The sequence below is a fragment of the Melanerpes formicivorus genome, unplaced genomic scaffold (genome assembly GCF_026170545.1).
Source record: "Melanerpes formicivorus ecotype bairdi unplaced genomic scaffold, bMelFor1.0.p_v2 SCAF_32, whole genome shotgun sequence".
Lineage (NCBI taxonomy): Eukaryota > Metazoa > Chordata > Aves > Piciformes > Picidae > Melanerpes > Melanerpes formicivorus.
In genome coordinates this window covers 188,160-208,758 of record NW_027142384.1, presented here as the reverse complement: position 1 = coordinate 208,758, position 20,599 = coordinate 188,160, and the positions used below count along the sequence as shown (strand labels likewise).

General features: G+C 40.8%; 1 protein-coding gene across 1 annotated transcript in view; it reads right to left on the bottom strand.

Annotated features, from left to right (window-relative positions):
• TSNARE1 (t-SNARE domain containing 1) overlaps positions 1 to 20,599 on the bottom strand; it is a gene marked incomplete at its 5' end in the record, with an annotated part of 308,499 nt that overhangs the window by 147,359 nt on the left and 140,541 nt on the right. Inside the window, one exon of the mRNA XM_068155430.1 lies at positions 19,589 to 19,671. Within this exon, the coding sequence (XP_068011531.1) occupies positions 19,589 to 19,671 (83 nt within the window). The remainder of the gene's footprint in view (positions 1 to 19,588; positions 19,672 to 20,599) is intronic.

Sequence of the window (20,599 nt, the reverse complement as noted above, 5' to 3'; positions counted from 1 at the left end):
GACCCTGCTTTATCAGGGAGGTTGGACTAGGTGATCTCCAGAGGTCACTTCTAACCACTACCATTCTACAATGCTGTGAATAATTTACCTTCATTTCAGCTCTAAATACAAGTACAGAAACCATCGGTAGTTTCCTGGTCACTAGACCTGGACATAACTGTAAACACCTCATCAAATAAAGGGAAGGAAATACTTTTGAAGGCTGCCTTTTCTGGACCCTTGTTTGTTGGAAGCTCAGCTGGAAATAGTCAGACTTGGGTTTTTAGATATGAAAATAAGCACAAGCAGATATAAATATGGAGTTTGTGCAAGGAAAGAAAGGAGCTGCAGGATAAAAGAGAAAAGAGCAAAGAGCAATTGTTTTAATCCTATTAAGAGCCTGATTAATGCAATTAAAGAAACATATTTTAATTAGTCTTTGTTTCAAGCTGCTTTACTCAAAGGCATTTCTCCTTGCAGTACCAGCCTTTAGCAGACTAGAAATGACATTGAGTTTTTCACTGGTAGTACAATCTTTCCGTCCTACTTAATCCAACAGGAATTAGGTTCTTTCATGACTTTCATAATTTAGGCCTGTCCATTTAAATATGGGATTTCAAAGGTGAAGCATCTTGACTATCACATGAACTCTCCCTTCTTTTTTTTTTTACAGAGGCAAACATCTGTAAAACTTCTCTAAAGAAAGAATGAGAAATGGTGATTACAAGTGTGATAAAAAGGTGATAAAATGCTATCAAGGAACTTCTTTCTTCCTAAGTGCTTCAAGAAGGCACATTTTGCCATTGATTCATCATGTTCATTCCTCAGTCTGAAGTAGATTTGAGAGTAAAAGCATGAAGGAAAGGCAGCTTTTCACACTGAAAAGCAATTTTCTGTTTGTCTGGGGAAAAAAAAAAGAAAGAAAACAAAATAAAGTCAAGAAAGGAAGAAAAGAGTGAGCAATAAAGCCATGTACAAATTTAGCCCCAGACTTCATAGACCTGGGAATAAAAAAAAAATTAAATGAACCACTGATGTGTTCTGATGGAGAATGCTATGGAAGAGAGAAAAAATAAAAGCAAAGAAACAGCAATGAGCTTCAATGGATGGTTGGCTTCTTGTCAAGGGCAGCATCTGCTGCTGTGCAAGCAGAACAAGAATTACAAGGGCTACCTCACACTCAGTGCTTCTGGGTACCGGATACTCACCAGCTGAGATCATGAAGATATCTTTCCCATAGGGTATGCTCTAGTCATGGATGTGTACACATGGATCTCACCGGATTTTCATGCATTTATCCAGAAAAGAGAATTTCATTAAAGAATATATTTGTTCATTTTAGGCAATCTAAAAGTGTTGACAGCTGAGCAGAGGCAGAAGTCTGCCCAAATAAAGAAAGAACTACTAGAGTTAGTCATCCTCCCCTCCTCTACCCCAGAGATGATAAGGATGGCTAAACCTTTTAAGAAAACAGCACTTGACTAAGAATCATAATGGCAATGCAAGAGATACGACGTAACCACAACCTGATCTAGTGGGGTATGTTCCTGCTTACTGCAGTGGGGTTGGGCTAGATGACCTTTAAAGGTCCCTTCCAACCCAGTGCGTTCTCTGGTTCTGTGCTAATACACCACTGGTGTCATGCAGAGATTCTAGGCTTGGGGAAGCTTATCTACTATACTGCTTCAATCTGCTCACGTCTACATATCAATAACTCACCCAGTTTCACATGGTGTGTGTGGTGGGACAGCGTCCCATGTCACGATGCTTTTCTTTCTGCATCTGCTCCCTTCCTACAAAACTGGTATGATGGACTTGATTCATTCTTCTGCTTTCTTTTTGAGCATTAAAGGGTTACAGATTGGCTTTGTATGCAGACAAATGTGTTTGGAAGGGACCACCTGCAGTTATAAAAAGGTTTTGTGAACCTGATCTACTGCAGATGGAATGTTTAGGAAAAGACTGGAAGAAAATATGGCCTAGGGAGACAGTTTAATTACCTATAAATACAAAAATAGGAAAAAAAAAAAGGCTGTGAAAAAAATTGTTTTATTAGTTAGTGAAGACAAATCAACAGACTAACATCACAGCAGAGAATATTTAATGATTCACAAAAAATACTCTCAAAAAGCCATTCAAGCAATTGATTGGGCTGCCAGAGAGGAATGAAAAATAATTTTCACAGGGAGTATATAAAATCCTCATCCTTTTCGATGAAACATGGAGAACATCAAATCAAACTAGCTAAAATGAAGAGAGAATGATGTCAACTAATGTACTTGGGTACTGCTAAATCATTCCCAGTTCGAGGTTACCTCAAGCTTTCCCAGATGTTGATGAGATGGGTGGTGGGCTTTACAAACACAGTCCTCCTCAGCTGGCTACAGAACAAACAGAGCATACCTGCATATTTCTATGTGACTATTGCCTTTAGCCTTCTCGGAACTGAAATGTGTATAGTGGCCCAGTGTGTCAAACCAGAGCGAGTACAGCAGCAGCAGGATCCAACTTAACTGCAAGTGAATGTACTTAGTATGTTGGAAGACTTAATGAACCTGCAGTGAGCTCTGTACCAAAGAGGTTAAGATGCTGATTTGGGCCCTTGTGGTGAAGCACTTCGACGTTATGGTGTTGTCTGCTATGCAGTTACAGTTAAAGCTACTCAGATTTTGCAGGCTGTACTCTGGTTGTTTTCTGATGCTACTCTACCCCTACCACATCCCTCCCCATCTTTCACCTTGCTACTGGTAGGTTAAACCATGTACGAGGTTGCTGATGTCAAGGAATCTGTAGCTATCTTGGCTCTCAGTGCAATGAATCCAGGCTAAGGCAGAACTGATACTTCAAGGGTTCATTTGCTTTTCCTTTCCTTCTAGGTGGACATGAGAGAGGAAGTGAAGTGACTGAAAATCCTTATCTACGCTGTCCATATAATGGAAAAGGAGGAACCCAAAGGAAAAGAAAATTTGCTACATCATTAAAATAATAGGTGGGAAAGCAGAGAATCAGAGAGGATAGAATCAAAAACATGTCTGCCTTTCCACCTTCTGAGTCCTTCTTCTATTGATCTCCAGCAGGTAGATTTGAAATGATCTGGCATTTGCCTTCTGGAATTATTATGGGGAAAGACTGCTAACTCCTCATGAAGTCTCTAGGCATTGGAAATGTATTCAGAAGACAGACTAGAAAAGCCCCAGTCGAGAGGCAAAGTTTTGCCTTGGAAGTTAATGCTTGTTTCTCACTTAAGAGCCATCTGTGGATGGCTACATGGTGGCCAGCAAAGAATGTACACCAGAATTTTGTGATCTGTTTGAGAACAGCCTTTCAACAACCGCTTTCCCTTGCTCAGTCCTAATTAGCTTTGGATGCTAAAATGCAAAGGAGAACAGAGTCAAGCAATAAAATGATCCCCACTCTGTCTTGTCACTGAAAGCAATGCTGCTGAAGAAGACTGGGGATAAATGCTGTAGAAGTAATCAAATTCCTGGTAGCTGCTGGCTGTATATGGCAATGGTTATTGATGCAGCAGGCTGCTGTGCGACACAGCATGCCATAGCCAGCAGGTACTGCTGGCATTTCACTACAGCTTTGTTCAGCAAGACAGCACTTTGGGGGTAAAGAAAGCAGAACACATCCCTCACCCAGTCCAAAAGCAGTATCGTCAGAGTGTGGGATATATTCTGCTCTTTTTTACACCAGCTGTTTCTCATCCAATTCCAAGACAATTCATAACAACACCACCACGAACAGAACCTGACTTTGTGGCTCTTTTGTTGGATGCTAGAAAGTGCTCCAAGTAATTAAAAAGAATTTAAATTAAGAAAGAAAATTAAAAAAAAAAAAAAAACCCAACAAAAAAAGTAGACTTTGAAGTGCTAGGCTTTGCCTCTCACCTCCTTCTGCTGCTTTGTATTGCTCTGTGGTCTTGTTTCTCACTGCACTGATCAATCGGCTGCCTGGTCTTGGGCATGCTGCTCTCATTTTCAAATCCTTGGACTTTTGGATCTGACTTTATTGCATGCTGCTGATCCTTTGCTATGTTTAAACCCTCTCTACGTGCAATACCCAGAATTTAATGTTCTCCCCACCAACACAATTTGGCTTTGTGCAATCAGTACCTATATTCAGCATTCCTTTTGTCTCTGAAATGGATTCCCAGGTAGGTACAGAAATATGTCATCCCTCCCCTCCTCTGTCCTCCAGCATATGTTTTCCTAAAACCTGTGACCTCCAATTGCCATTTATAGGGGCTTACAGCCAATTAATGGCCATCACCTTCATGATCATGGTGGAAAAGATTTGTCTCCATGTGTTATTCGGAATTAGTCTCTACCACAGCCTTAGGGTCCATGCAGTGCTTCAGTCACCTCTTCATGCAGACTCTATTATCTCTTTTAGCACTGAAAAAACACCCCTGTCCTATCAAATCAAGAATTCCTTTAAGATCTTGAGAAAGTATAATCAGAAGTAAACCAACTATGCAATATCCATACTTATTACACTGAAACTATTTCCAAATCTATGGGTAAAAAAAATGTTTCTTCTATTTATAAATACATCCCAAAAAGCACAGCAGAAAAGTAAAACTGCACTACAAGACCCCCAAGGAACACACAAAAGTTCATCTCTGACTGGACCAACAAGAATAAAATTCAGGTATCTTGTGAGCCACAGCACAACTGCCATGTTGTAGTACAGGGCAGCCCTTCTCCTACACTGCCAGAGCTGGTGAGCTGCACTAATATAACTGCATCCTTGTGAACACTGGGCTCAGCTTTTTCAAAAATCATTCCAAGTGCTGATGAAGTTTATGCACCCCTCAGAAGTTTTATTTCACTAGACACCCTTAAGTTGTCAGGTCACTGCAAACACCAGCTGGTCTCCTGGGAAGGACAAGCCAGGAGACAAGATGACAGCAATGCGAGTTGGGACAGCACCATCAGCAGCAAGGGCTCAATTCCACAGCACTTGAGTGAGAGAAAAGTAGGTCTAGTGGCCCAGCAGTCTGGGTCAGCCAAAGGGTCAGTGACCTCTTCATGCATCTGTAGAAACAACACAGATCTGAGGCCAAGACAGAAAGTCAAGACAGTGAGTTGGGTCAGGTTCAGCACAGAACAGTGCCAGGCAGAGTAGAGCTAGAGCATAACACAGGAAGGGATCAAGAGCAAGAGTCTGAGCTTCGTTGTATCTCCCAAGCAAAACAGTGCTTCTGCCATGGAGGCATCTCACAGCACTTTCTCACAGCAGTGTAATCCAAGAATACAGATTAGTGTACCTCAGAGCTGGCCTAAATCATGCTCATCAAAACCCCTGGGGCAAGGAGAAGATAGGCAGACAGTGCACTCAGTCCCCTGTGCAAACTTCAGCACAAAACAGCTACTTCTATACTCATAACTCAAAGACAGATGAAGCATAGGCTCGAATGCTGGATCTCCATCACCCATGCATGCTTTTTGATGCAGCTTTGTCCTATTCTCCCAAAGAATGATCCAGGTCGCTGCCAGCATATACCAGTGACTATTCCTAATGGACAATTTGGAGAGGTCCCTGCCCATGGCAGGAGGGTTGGACTCGATGACCTTTAAAGGTCCCTTCCAACCCAAACTATTCTATGGTTTTATGATTCTATAATTTAACCATGGAGACACGACCAGACCAGCCCTGGCCTTATTTTACCGACTAGTATGATGCATTCCCTTTTCATTTCTACCAGCACATTAATTTTCCCTCTTCCTGTAAATCCTCCTTACTTCCAGCCCTAGTACTAACCAAGCATAATCCAGCATCTTGTTAAAGTGAAATATGATGATTATCTGTTACTGTTGAAGGAGAAAGCAATGACAACCCACCTCTCAGATGCCTCACCTTCAATGTCTGCGTGTCTCAACTATCTCATCTAAAGGACTACCAAGGACAAACACAGTAATTTTATTGACTCTCTTTTCTGGAAATAGCTTGGAGAACAAATAATTATTGCAAACCAAATCCAGGAGACCTGAAAGCCAGGTAGAAAATATTTGGATAAAGCAATGTGCTTTATGGGATTTGCACCCAACAGGCACTCTAACCAAAGCTGACAGAAAATGCTGAGTCTCATCACATCTGTCGAATTAAATCAGCTATTTTGGTCCCTAAGGAAGGTGTCTAAAAAAAGAATTTCTTTTTGGTGGTGGTGATGTTGCTGTTGTGTTGAGGGTTTTTTGAGGGGAAGAAGCAGAGAGGATGGGAATGAAAATCAAAGAACAATTCATGGTTGCAACATTTTCTGATTAGATAATGACAGTTTGTGATACAATATGAACATGTCCTGTTTACATTGCACTTGCAGTGTAATCTGACAGGCAACAGTAAAAGCAATTATACAAACACCATTCCTGAAATATGTTTCACTAGATACTGTTACAGATATCCAGTGCTGGAGACTCTAAAATCTCCCCAGAAAGTGTTTCAATCTCCTTATCATTAGACAGCTTTTCTTAATATCTACCCTGACTCTTTCCTGCTGCAGTTTAAGTCCATTACTCCTTGTTCTTCCCATCTGTAATAAAAAAACAGTGACTATTCTTTTCCTTTTTGCAGCAGACTTTTATGACTGTTATCTCCACCTCCATCTTCTCCCTTTTAGCTTAATGAACTCATTTTGTAATCTCTCCTCTACAGTCAGGCTTGCAAGATTGCTCCTGCTGCTTTCCTGTGAACTCTCAGTCACTGGCCCATGTCTCAGAATAAGTGACCAAGACCAGACAGCAGATAAAGTTGTCCTCCTTTGATGTGAATGATGACTCACACTAAAGCCACATTGAAGAATGATTTTTAAAGAATCTAATCATATGGTCTCAACCCAGACACCACCTACCACTGAAGTAAGGACTTAGACTCAATAATGTGGCATAATAAACTGCCCTGCAATAGGATCGCTCCAGCAAAGTGTGACTCATAATTCAGCTACCTAAACACAAGCACCTGGATATGAAATGTCCTGTGATATCTGACATCCACATGGACCTGAGTGATAAAGCACAGACCATGTTTGAGACCCACAGCCAATGGAAGTCTGTGGCACCACTGATCCCATCTTTGAGTAGACATATACACGCATCACAATACTTCTGAGTGCTCTAGTAAATATGTAGGGTGCCCAGACAGTACACCCAGTAATGCATTCCTAATGGATACACTCAAAGTCAGTTGAGATCACTCCCATCCCATGCATCAACTGAACTATAATGAATTCTACCTTATTCTTTGCTTGTGGTAAAGATACACAGTTCTCAGATTTTCTTTTGTTTTAAGATGTAGGGAAACATGGTTAAGATATGAGATGCTGCATTGCTGAAACCTGAGTGCATGTATGGTGATTCAGCTCAGAGCTGACATGCAGTTGTTTGCCAACCAGCAACAGACCATTCTGATTTTCAGTCTTGACTCTGTTTTACACAAATATAACATGGGCAAGAGTCATAAGAAATTAATTTCAATGGTTTCTCCACTAGTTTACTATTTACAAAGAGAAACACGGCCCAGTAGTAGAAGGCTTTCAATCTCTCAGATTAGATTGTGTGGATAAAACGATAAAGTAGAAACAAAAAAGGTTTAAAGCAAAATAAAAGGGTGTGATGAAGCAGAAAGTTATGTATTAAGAGAAAAAAAATTACTTTCTATGCATCATATTATTGGGCATGATATTGCTGAGTTGATCTGGAACAAGAAGTGAGGTTTTAATTTGTGCCTGTGGCTGCATGTTTGCATGTCCATCAGTATTACTGAAGAAGAACTGGAAGAAAAGCAAAACCTGAGACTTTGAACCTGAAATCAATGCAACTAGAATGAATTTCATGGTAGTACACTTTTTTTTCTACTTGAAGGTTTCTTACACGTTTCTCTGAGGCATTTCTGTTCAGACTTGTCCTACTGAACTTGAGTTGTCTAATGCAGGAGCCCAGAATAGAAAGCCTACACTCCCTCTGAAAGCAATAGAGAGAAACAGGCACCTCCAGACAATGGTTCAGCCCACATAACATCAAGAAGACAGAATGCTTTGGAAACATGGGACATAAAAATAAAGTCAGGAGGTACCATTTGGTCTTTCTGAGTCTTGGGGGATATATGTATTGTGTGCTTTCACAGTAATAAGGAGGAAGGAAGACAGCAAGCTATATCCAGTTATATGAATACATGACATTCAAATTCCTTTTAGGTCAAAGAAAATGGAACATAAAGCAAAATGTGATCATGGCATTATTTTCTTTATATATAATAACAGCTGAAACAGCTTTATATATAATGACAGCTGAAATCAGCTGTTATTAAATCCCTATACTCTGAAATACTCAATAATAAAGCCCTTATCTTTTAAAGGCAAGGAAAGCTTGGAAACTATGAGTAGAATTTTTCTCTGTTTGGTAAAAAAATAAACTTACCTGCATGTTCATGAATTCTCCCCAGCACCATTAAATCAGCAAATGTGACCTGCACAGTGGGTAGAGCTCTATTCTACTTCCATTAATGGCAGTGAGAAGTATGCCTTTGACATCAGTGAAAGCCTGAAGTTACAGACAATTTTCTTTTCTTTAGACTCTTTGAAAAAAAAAAATAAATGTTTCAGGAAAAGAGTAATATCCACTGGGACAGACTCTTAAAGAGTGAAGATAAATGTGAAAAGAGTTTATTTTACTTTTTTATATGTTTCAGATCTGTGTAAGAAAAATGTCTTCTACAGTAAAAAGAACTGATGCAAGAGTTTCCCATAAATGGACAGCACTGTTGCCTATAAAGAAAGGATGATACATTGTCACTCGCTACGCAGAAAGAAGCAGCAAGCTCTGGAGAATATACACAGGATGGACCCACAAAAATGAGGCTGCTGCAGTATTTACTATGAAATAAAAACCATCATGAAATTTTGGCCCACTGTATAAATTGTTTTTTCCTCAAGAGTCATCTTAAAAAAAAATAAAACAATGAAGCTGTGGTTTATGAAGAGGGCATGGTTCCTTTAGATGTTTCCTCATCTACTAAAATCTTTCTAAAGAAGTCTTTAATCCCAGTCTGCTCCACAGTCTGCCCAGAGCCTGCCCAGGAAGACATTTGGACAGCAGTAGGGCAGTCTTGCACTGAAACTGCCTCCCTATGAGAGGGCCAGGAATTTACTAGCCACTCAATGTCTGCTCAAGAACACCACATTCTTTGGTGGCCTTTTCTGTTCCACTGAGTCCTTCAGGGCCAGCAACTCACCAGCCTCTCCAAGTCTACTCAAAGGACACCACATGGCCTTTTCTTTTCCAATGAGTCCTCCAGGCTGAGCTTCTGTAGGATCAAAAGAGTTCTGATGTTGGTACTAGGAGGATATGAGAGTGCTCAGCCTGGACTTGGGTATTGAGCACTTGGTCCTCAAACTTGGAGGCATCACACTTCACTCACTGGGTAGTTTGGCATGACCTCCTCTCAAAAATCAAGTTTGTGAGGAGAAAGAGAGAAGACAGACAAAATTAGTTTGTGCCACCCCTTGCTCCTAACACGTCCATCTCAGCTGGTACAGACATCTCAGTTGTCTTCAAATGCATTTGTGTGCTACAAGGCACTTTCTTCTCTTGCTCACGGAGGGAGATCATGGTATCGGAACATGAACCCTTGACATTTTATCAACATAACAAGAAGTTCCTGGCAGTAGAACACTCAAGGATCAGTGCTTTTCTTGCTACTGTACTTGTGAATGTAGGAACAGCATCTGGGAGCTTTGCTTCTCATTGGGCTTTTTGTGGATACAAATGTCTCCTAATGTTTTATACTATGCACTAGAGAGCTTTGCCTTTGGAGGCCTGCTTCATTTGACAGGCTGTGGGGACAAAATCCTTGAGCTTAAAAAATTCCTATTTGTGTATAAGCCTCTTTTTCTTTGCCTTATAGGATATTCTGTAATAGAACAGGAATTGATATTAATGTACATAGAAGCTTAACTGTGAACTGTCACTATTAGTCTAATATTGCATTGGACAGCTGTCTAACTCCTTTAGAGATAACTAACTCCTTTAGAGATAAGAAAGAATCACCATCTCACCTTCTCTATAGCCTTCACTTGAATGTTGATGTGTAGAAAGGATGATTAGGACTGTTCTGTTTTTTAACCTGAGCCAAGTTCCAAAATTGTAGTTGGGGCATCAATTTAAGCATCCACATCCTTACCACCACCACTATCTTACACTACTGCCAGTGGGACTTCAGACTCTTGCTGTCTAGTCAAATCACTTCTCAATCTACATCTTCAAAGTCCCATCCAATGATTGCCCTGACCTGCAAACTTTTCCATCAGCTTTTTCTTGTCTACCTTTCTTGATAGAAAGAGAAGCTGGAGACAAACTGTGCCTGTGCTCTACCACCTTTATTGTGAAAAATTTCTTCTTTATATATCTAGTCTGAATCTTCTCTCTTTTAGTGTAAAACCATCACCCTTGTCATATTGCAACAGTCTATGCCAAAAAGGATTGACCCCATCCTTCTTACTGGCTCTTTTAAGTACTTAAAGGCCACAATAAGGTGTCCCTAGAACCCTCTCTTCTCCAGGCTGACAACCCAAACTCCCTTAACTTTTCTTCATAGGAGAGGTGTTTGATCTTTCCAATCATTTTTGTGGCTGAAGACTCTACAGCTGGACACTGCTCCAGGTGAGGTCTTACAGAAAGTGGAATGGAGTAGCAGAATTATTTCTCCCAGCCTCCTGAGCACACTCCTTTTGATGCACCCCAGGATATGGTTGGCTTCCGGGCTGTGAGTGCATATTGCTCTGCCCAGCTTCTCATCTACCAGTTCTATAGCAGATTATAGGATCTACTTAGACTGTCACTGTGAAAAAGAGGAGCCATCAAACTGATGCTTATGAGAATGAAGTCAACTTTCAAGGTACAGATATCAGAACATAAATCCTCACACTGGAATCGAACTATTAGTTTCACTGCGGCTTTGAAAACCACTATGGCATCGTCACTGACAAAAATTACCAATACCTGATGAAATGCCACCTCAGGAATGGTGGAACTGTTTGGAAGGTGTCCCTGTGCAAGAATGGAGTCACTCAAGAAGTGAAGAAAAAAACACTGCTGCCTGCATGTGAAGATTTTCAGCAGAGGTATCCAATATGAGCACTGACCAAGTCTGACCACTTTGCAACTTGATGAGATGTGACAAGCTCACAGCCCAGTGTAATACCACTTCAGGCTATGCAGCTGGGACTCAAAGTGGGATGCTTCGTTTCTGCTCCTGGGTTTCCTCAGATCCAGGGTAGGTATTTATCTCCAGTGCTGATATTCCTCAATTCTTGGGGTTCCTAGCCTATTAAGAGGCAAGTTTAATATAGTATCTCAAATCTTTGACCTTTGGGCAATGCAATTGAATATATGTGCTGCTACTGGGCACAAGGATGGATCTAAATGTGGTTTTCCACTCAGTAACCAAGGATTTCCATTCACTCCCCTGTTAAATGAGACCATTAAGAGAAATGTAACTCACTAGTTTATGCTGCTGTCAGAGAGGAAAAATTGCTTTTTAATCTCTGACCCTACAAAATGAAATTGTACCCTGGAAAGAGATTTCATTAAACAAATTAAATAGGACAAGAAAAGATGTATGTGATTTCCTTTTGCCATCTCTGAATTGTCACAGATCAGACCCATGCATCTTTCATGTACAGAATTCTTCCCTTTGAGATACCTAGTCCAGACAATCATGCATAACATAACCAATATCTCTAAATCTTTCCTTGAAACCATCCCACTACTGCACACCATCAAGAGGAACAATTAGCAAAGACTACAGTCTACTCACTCAACTTCTCACCAGCCAAAGAAGCTTCATTAGCTGATCACCTCACCACTAAATTTCCTCACAATTTTTCTTATCCTTTCCATCTCCTCCTTGAGTGATTTGTACTTAAAGTGAGCTCTCAACAGATAATTCTAATTTTTTCTTTCAAAAATCCTATTGGGCATGGTTGATAATAAAAGAAAGATTAAGCTACCACCTGGCTGAGTCAGCTCTTTCTGATGCTTCATATTAAGAGACGTTCGGTTGTGATTACAAATACCCTGGAAGATTTTACATTCCCATACAAAAGCACCCAATTGCATGACATCCAAAAACTCAAAAAAAAACCCAAACCCTTTCCTAATAAATATTTGATCACAAAGACCCATTATTTATGGGAAACAAAGACAGACTTAAATAAATGTTACAGTTCAGACCTGACAGAGGTTAAGTCGCTGCGTTCATGCGGCACATTCATCACATGGACTGCCGCTGACTTGGACACCATTTCCCAGGGTAAGCAGCTGGTTTGTAAATAGGTTGCATTAAAATACAGTAAAAACAAACATGCACAAACAGAAGTACCTTCAAAATAAAACACTCTTAAATCTGAAAACTCAGTCTGTGGAGCCAGTGGAGTAAGGCAAAAAGGAAGAATGTGTTTTGTCCCAATCCACCTGCTGCTGCCTATTTATTGAGGGAATATAAGCGGGGGGAAATGTATCAAAGCATTGCCCCAGATAGCCTCCTTGCTTCCTGGCCACAGCACACTTCCAAGACCAAAGGAGTCTGGAAATAGGGGCAGGCATGCATCAAGATATTACTTCAAAGCTCTGTAGCAATACAGAGCAGGACACATATGACAGGCAATACGGACAAACACCCCTCTGATGTAGGTCTTGAGCAATCTGGGCAAATAAATTAGAGGGATCATTATTAGGGAATGAATGGTTTAAGGCAGCAGTCTTGCTGGCAGCCATGCAGCGACAGGGGAGGACAGAGAGGTTGGGATTCAGAGTGAAAATGAAAAGATCTGGCTTAATAGGAGGGGGGTGGTGGTGGTGGAAGAAAAACAAGTGCTATGGTGAAGAAATTGCTTTGAAGTTGAAGAAATGAGTTCTGAGCGGGAAGCCCAAGCAGAGGGTTCTGAACTGAGCTGGTGTGTGTTCTGCTGCAAACTGAGAAAGTAAAAAGAGACTGCAAATTGGGGTGTTTTTTTGTTGTTGTTGTTGCCTTTTTTTTCCTTTTTTTGTTTTTTTTTTTTATAGGTTCAGGCAGTTGGAGAAGGACTTCTTTTACTAACTGAAGAACATGGCATGGAATCATGAGGACTCTGGATGGTGGCAAAGTTTCCCTGTGCTGCTGAAGAGGAGGATTAAGGCTCAGTTGTGTAATTACATAGTCACTTCAGTAATGGCTTTTGCTTGGAGTCCTTACAGAGCCCTGAGTTCCTGTTGCAGCTTTAATTCAGCTCCCATCCCTTTCACTGGCAGAAACCACCAGAAGAAAGAATAGCTTCATAATCCCCTGAATAAAAGTTCCAAGTGCTAATTACTCAAAGGAGAAGCAAACTCAGCCACACTTATGCTGGAGACAGACACAGCTAAGCCACAGCAACATGAGGTTGATTGTATGCACTGTGTCTTAGAGTTAGCTGCAGACTGTCGTTACCCCTCAGTCACAGATCTAGCTTATGAGCATCTAGCCTCTACTTGTCCTAGGAGATTAAGTAGCTACAAAGCTGTGTTTGCTTGAAGATATTCCCATCATGTTGGTCCACTGCATGCTGGGTGGCTGCTGTATGAGGTGTCAGGGTGCAATGCCATGACATTGTGGTGGTAACTGGCTGTAAACTGTGGTTTTAAAACTGTCAACTTTAAAATTACTTAATGGCAGCATAAGTCAAGACCTTAGGGCACACCCACAAGGAAGAGAAGACCATCTTCATTATCACAGTCTTTATAAGTAGCAAGTGCTTGAAGAGGTTCATGTGGCAGGAAACTTGAAGGATTCAAAAGTGACTTTTGAAACTCAAATATTATTTTGTTTTTAAAAATGAGTTATTTGTGCAAAAGTTGCAGCCAGTCCTTTATTGGTGGTCCCCAGGCAATATGATCTCTCTGCAAATGTCACAGATTTATGAGCCTTTTGTTTTCTGAAACCTCCAGCCTTCAAAGTGGCCCTCTGTGTATCCCTGAAAGCCAGATCCAGCAATTGCTTCTTTACAAGAAAAAAAACACCTCGTTGTTCTTAGACTACACAAGTGGGTCACTGAACTGGTGCTTGCCTTTGCAATGCCAGTGAATCCAAATTAGCTTGACTTCCACAGAGGATACAGGGAAAGAAAGCAACCAGCATTAATCAGAGCAACACAAGCAACTCTTCCAAAACAAATTAGCTTCAACAGTGAGCACACAGAGTCCTTCAGTCAGTGTGGCCAAGCTGAACTTAGGCCAAAACTTGGCATCAAAAAGAGTAACTGGTTTAATACATACCCATGGAGCCTGCATTTGTTTCTTTTTCTTCCTCTCAATCCACCTGCAGGAAGCCAGGAACAAACTGAGCAAAGTAAAACTGCTGATCTTATCGCAGGCAGCCCACCTAAGCTAATCTCAAAGGCAGGTGTCCATCAGGGGCCTATCAGGTGTCTAGTTCTCCTCTTTCTTTTTTCTTTTTTTTTTTTCTTCTCATAAAGGGAGGAGTGATAGGCACAGGATTCATTTTCCCTCATTTGTGATGTTATTGCTATTATCTGGACTTTACAGACAAAGGAGACAATAGACATGTCCAGAAAGACCTGTCACCGGTCCTCTGTCAAGACATGGAAGCAATTTCTCCTGGTTGGTATAAAGGGAATCCAGACACTTAAACACAGATTTCTCCACCAAAGACACTCATGCTTGGTCCAACAAATCCTTTTCTTCCAGAAAGCAAACTGACTCACATTAGAATTGATGTTTTAAGATAAATGAGATAAATATTTTTTACAGGAGCATGGACGATGACATTTCAGAAGACAAATCTGGGTCATTGGTATTAAATGGCAAGGGTCCTCATTACTGCTTTAGGTCTAAGAGGTATCAGGCCTTCACAGTAAAGAATGGCACTTCAGGAAGTCTGCTGTAGGAGATTACTTTTTCTGGCTTCTCCCTGCCAGATTTATTTACTACTCATTCATTTTTTAAAGTCAAATTTTATAGTGAAAAGTGTGACAACAAAGTAAACCTGTCAAGCTTCTGTAACCAAGAGGTATTTCATGTGGAAAAAGGTCTTTGTTCCTCTACTCCTGGTATCAATATTCAATCTTTGTACTTTAGTCTGCACATTCCTACAGACGATGCAGTGGCCCAGTGTAACTGTTACCTGTACACCTGATGTACAGGTAACTGTTACCTGTACACCTGATCTCCTGATGTACATATCCACTGAAAAGAGATGTGCAGGCCCATGATACATGAGAACAGGGAACAGTGAGGAGGGAAGCAGAATTGTGCACAGCCACCTACCGCTCCTTTCCCTGGGATGATAACAGAGACTGTCTGTGGACTGCACTGAACCACTGCATAGCCTTGTCCAGCCTCAAAACTGATTGTCACTACCTTACTTAGCATATATTCCCTTCATGTGTTCCTCATGGTTCTTTTATAGTTTTGTGGGGAGGCAAGGTGTAGAATCCTAGAATCATTATGCTTGGAAAAAAACCTCTGTGATCATCAAATCCAACCATCAACCCAACACTACCATGTCCACTAAACCATGTCCTGAAGTCTACACAGTTTTTGACACCTCCAGGAATGGTGACTCCACCACCTCCTTGGGCAGTCTGTTCCAATGCCTGACCCCTTTCAGTAAAGAAAATGTTTCTAATATCCAGTCTAAACCTTTACTGGCACAACTTGAAAACATTTATTCTACTTGGGAGAAAAGACCAATCCGCACCTCACCACAATCTCCTTTCAGGTAGTTGGTTGGGTTTTTTTGTATGGGTGGGTAAAGAGTTTAGGCGAGGAACATATGAATTTATGCAAAGGAATAATACACTGCTGTAAGTACAAACATCTCAAGATGATGGAGCACCTTACCACACTTAAAATGCAAAGGAGCTCATCAGGAAGGTATTTACATTTGTTTAAACATTTCTATCCTTTCAGGGAATCTAAATGCCTTATTTTGTACTAGTTAAAAAAAAAAAACTACTGATGCTTTGTTATGTTAATGTACAGGTTGGGGCTGGTGCTCTAAGTTGTACTGTTGAAGTGACTGCATTGCACTTTATGCAAAAGCTATGCTAAATAACCAGTTGTTTAAGCTTTATTCCTGACAGAAATCCCTTCATTGAGGTCTGCAGTAGATCTTAAGCTTCAATGTTTCTGTGATGTTGACATTTCTGATTTCCCAATTTATGTATACATTTGTCAGTATAAAATGACACACACACACAGACAGACATTTAAATACATACGTGCCTATAAATAGGAACACATAACCAGTGTATGCAAGCCAGTCTGTGTGTACAGCACAATCACACTGTTCTAGAGGTTGTAGGTAACAGACAGATAAATTGTTAATGAATTGGAAGTTTAACAAAAGAAGGAAAACTGCTCAGTAAGATGTAAAAAACCTGTTTGTGCTGAGCAGCACAGAAGAGTACCAAGGGAATTTCAAGTGTATACAACTATGACATCTTCCACAAAAGCAGCTGACCCACAAAGTCATCTGGCTGATCATTCTCCCAAATTCATCCTAGATGTTTCTAAAGCAATCAAAACCACACATACAACATAGTATCATAGTATCATTCAGGGTTGGAAGAGACCACAAGGATCATCTAGTTCCAACCCCCCTGCCATAGGCAGGGACACCCCACACTAGATCAGGCTGGACAGAGCCTCATCCAGCCTGGGCTGAAACACCTCCAGGGACGGGGCCTCGACCACCTCCCTGGACAACCCATTCCAGGGTTTCGCCACTCTCATGGTGAATAACCTCCTCCTCACATCTAGCCTGAATCTCCCCACCTCCAGCTTCATTCCATTCCCCCTAGTCCTATCACTATCTGATATCCTGAGAAGTCCTTCCCCAGAATCACAGAATCATAGAATCATTTGGGTTGGAAGAGAACTAAGATCATATGAATTAAGGTTATATGAAGCATGATATGTGGGTGTGCAATTGTGAGCAAGATCTATGAGACACTAACTATGAGTGAGAATGCGTCACTGAGATCAATTCTGTTTCAAATAAATATCACCTCCATGTTTTGTTGCACTGATTTCCACCAAATCATGCTGGAAATGTGCCTATTTCTGTTCCCTGATTTAAAAGGAATAGGTAACTGCTTCAGATGGAGACACCTACCTGATCATGTCTGCTTTTGGCTAGTTTAATCCCAAATAGATCATAGAATCATAGAATTGTTTTGGTTGGAAGCAACCTTTAAGGTCATCAAGTCCAAATGTTAACCCAACATTGCCAGGCCACCACTAAGCCATGTACCTCAGCACCACATCTAGAGGATTTTTCAGTCCCTCTGGGGATGGGAACTCCACCACTGCCCTGGGCCACCTGTTACAGAGCTTGACAACCCTTTTAGTGAAGATTTTTTTCCTAATATCCAGTCTAAACCTCCTCTGGCATAACTTGAGGCTGTTTCCTCTTGTCCCATCACCTGTTACTTGGGAGAACCTCCTCTCAGGGAGTTGTAGAGAGTAGTAAGGTCTCCCCTCAGCCTTCTTTACTCTAGGCTACACAACCCCAGCTCCCTTTACCTACTCCTCCTAAGACTTGTTCTCCAGATCCTTCACCAGCCTTGCTGCCCTTCCTCTGACATGCTCCAGCACCTCAACATCTTTCTTGGAATGAGGAACTCAAAAGTGAATGCAGTATTCAAAATGTGGGCTCACAAGTGCTGAGCAGAGAGGTACAACCACATTCTAAGTCCTGCTGGCCAGACTATTGGTGATGTAAGATATCATATACACACACAGCATTATCCATGTGAATGCAAATGTCATCAACATTGCTTCCTACAAAAGCTCTAGAGGTCTGTGTGACCAGCACCCTTCTTGTCATATGGAGACAATGCCCTTTTGGATGAGAGATGAGCAGGTATCAAGGCAGATAAGAGAGAAGGCATTAGCAATGAGCCACAGAAACTTCATCTCATTTTATTTCCGTATCTCACAGAACCTCCAGAAAGAGCTGGAAGAGAGCAAGCTGAGGTTGCACACTTGTCTGGTGATCCTTACCCAGCAATGTACAGAATAGCTACCTGTCCTCTACAGGAGATCTGGATTGCACATTTTCCTCAGTAGCACAATTTTTTTAAGTGATATTTATCTATACAGGCCTGTCTTAAGGACAAGGGAGACTCTGAAGCGTTTTCCCATAAACACCACTCATTACAGATCTACGGTCTTAGAAGTGGTTGACTGACTATGTCTTCACCTTGACCAATGTATTTGAGGAACAAAGGACCTCCCTAACTGGGCAAGCTACTTCAGCAGCTCCCGCTAGCTGAAGAAAGCATATCCCTTATGCTGTGCTGAGTTTATTTTCTGCCTGACTACTCTTTGACCTCAGCCAAAATTGTCATTAACTCATTGCAGATTTGTGATCAGCTCTACTGTCAAGTACTAAATTTATTTGAGTCCCATTTTGGACTCAATGTAGTAAAACTGTAACAGGCTATTTCCAAAGCAAGTGCAGGGTTACATGCAGGGAGACACACATTGCACTGAATGTATCTGCCTTTAAAACCAAAACATAGCTGAAGGCCACACCTAGTTTCTGCAATATCAACTTCTACAGAAGTTGCTCATATTACCCCCAATTAGCAAAGTCCATTTCACCAGAAAATGAACTGTAGGTAATTTTAAAGTCACAGTACTTCTTTTCAAGGGAGTGATATGCCTTACTCCTTTGGTATGGAAGTTTGTACCAGACCTTCGGAATTCGTTGTGTCCAAGAACCAAGAAAGAGGCACCATGTACTCAGCTATGTATTGTCATAGCAAGATTCCAGATACGTGAAACTCACTTTGTGCTTCGACATACTGCTTTAGAAATGAGGGGAAAAGCAAAACAAAAGCTTTTGTTCTGCCAATCCATTGCAAGAAATGATACACTTTCTTTGTTCACTTGCCCTTCCCCCTTCCATCCCTAGAAAGCACTAACAATAACCATTGAAGAGTTCTTTCCGCTCAAGCTGTTTTCAAAAAGATTAATGTTTGTGTGTCTCTGTGTTTTATTCTTGCTCCAGTGAAGAAAAAGAAAGGAAAAAAAAAACCACAAACAAGCCAAACAGAAAAACCCAAACCAACAGAACAAAAACACCTTCAAATTGCCTTTAAAAAGTGCTGAACACCATTCCCACAGCCATTATTCACCAGCCACATCATGTCATTTGACAGTTCAGTTGTTTCTGTAAAGCACTGTTGCCTGATTACAGGGAAGCATGCCAATAAGAAGCACATATACACTTAAATGATATACACTTTTTATGATGTCTTTCCAAGAACAATAGTAGCTAATTGTTCAGTTTTCTACTGGGAAATGTCTCTTTAATATGCAGATCTCTTCATGACTCCTCTAATGTAAACTGTTGATGCTAAAAGTAATTTAATCATATATCTATATATATTTATATATATGAAAAAAACTTTAGCTCTTATTTAGAGTTTGCTTTGTCATCTTTCCAGGTAGCACAAATTCCAACACAGCTGTGTGCCATGTGGTTCACTGCCACCAACAGTTCTCTATTTTAAACACTATTACTGAATCTATCTGTAGGGACTTTTTTTAGACCCACTTACTTGGTGCTGACTGGCTTTTGCCAACTGCTCATTGGCTGATTCTACATTAGAAGATGCAGTCTCAATGTTGGCTTCAATACTATCTGAAAGAAATAAGAGAACAGAAGATAATTACAGGGTACAAACACAAGACAAAAACTTAACAGCAACAACAATCTACTCATAGTCATAACAAGATGAGTAGCATTATGTTTGCAAGCTGTACTACTACAGGGAAGTAGGAACACCACCCTAACTGGCCTAGGTTGCCCAAAGCGGTTGAAGCCCCATCCCTGGAATCATTCCAGGCCAGGTTGGACTGGGCTCTAAGCAACCTGATCTAATTGAAGATGTCCCTGTTCAGTGCAGTGGGATTGACCTAGTTGACCTTTGAAGGTCTCTTACAACCCAGATGATCTCTGATTCTAGGATTCTGTGATACTGAAGCTGATCTACAAAGCAGTAATTGGTCATTCTATACATTTTTGTAGGAGTTTTGGTACAGGAACATTTGATATTTTCTGGTTAGAATTGAGAAATAGCTGAAAAGAGGTAGCCAGAATGGCTCTGTAGAAAAGGGAGAGTTTTCTTTCTATATTTGCATGTTAGGACAGGGAACTACATGACACAATCTAATTTCCATGACTCTGTATGTGGAAATAGCAGGGCACAAAGCAGAGAAACCAAGAGTTAACAAGACACATCAGCCAAAATAACTTGTCACTCACCCAAGGTGACAAATCCTTAGTCACCTAGCTGTTGACAAGTATTTATGTGTAAGCATGACTACATGATGCACATTTAGCAAGATTGATTTTGTCTAAAAAATAAAGTTTCATGCATTCTCTGGGAGTCCATAAAAAGCAGCCACTGGAACAGCACCAGTTTGCATCAATTGAAATTCAGATCCTGGCCACTCAAAGTTCCATCCTGGATAGCTTTCCTATAATCAAGCTGTGTCACATATTAGGATAGGGAGAAAAGAAGAAAAAAACAACAGTAGCAGAACTGAACCAAAAATATGAATATATC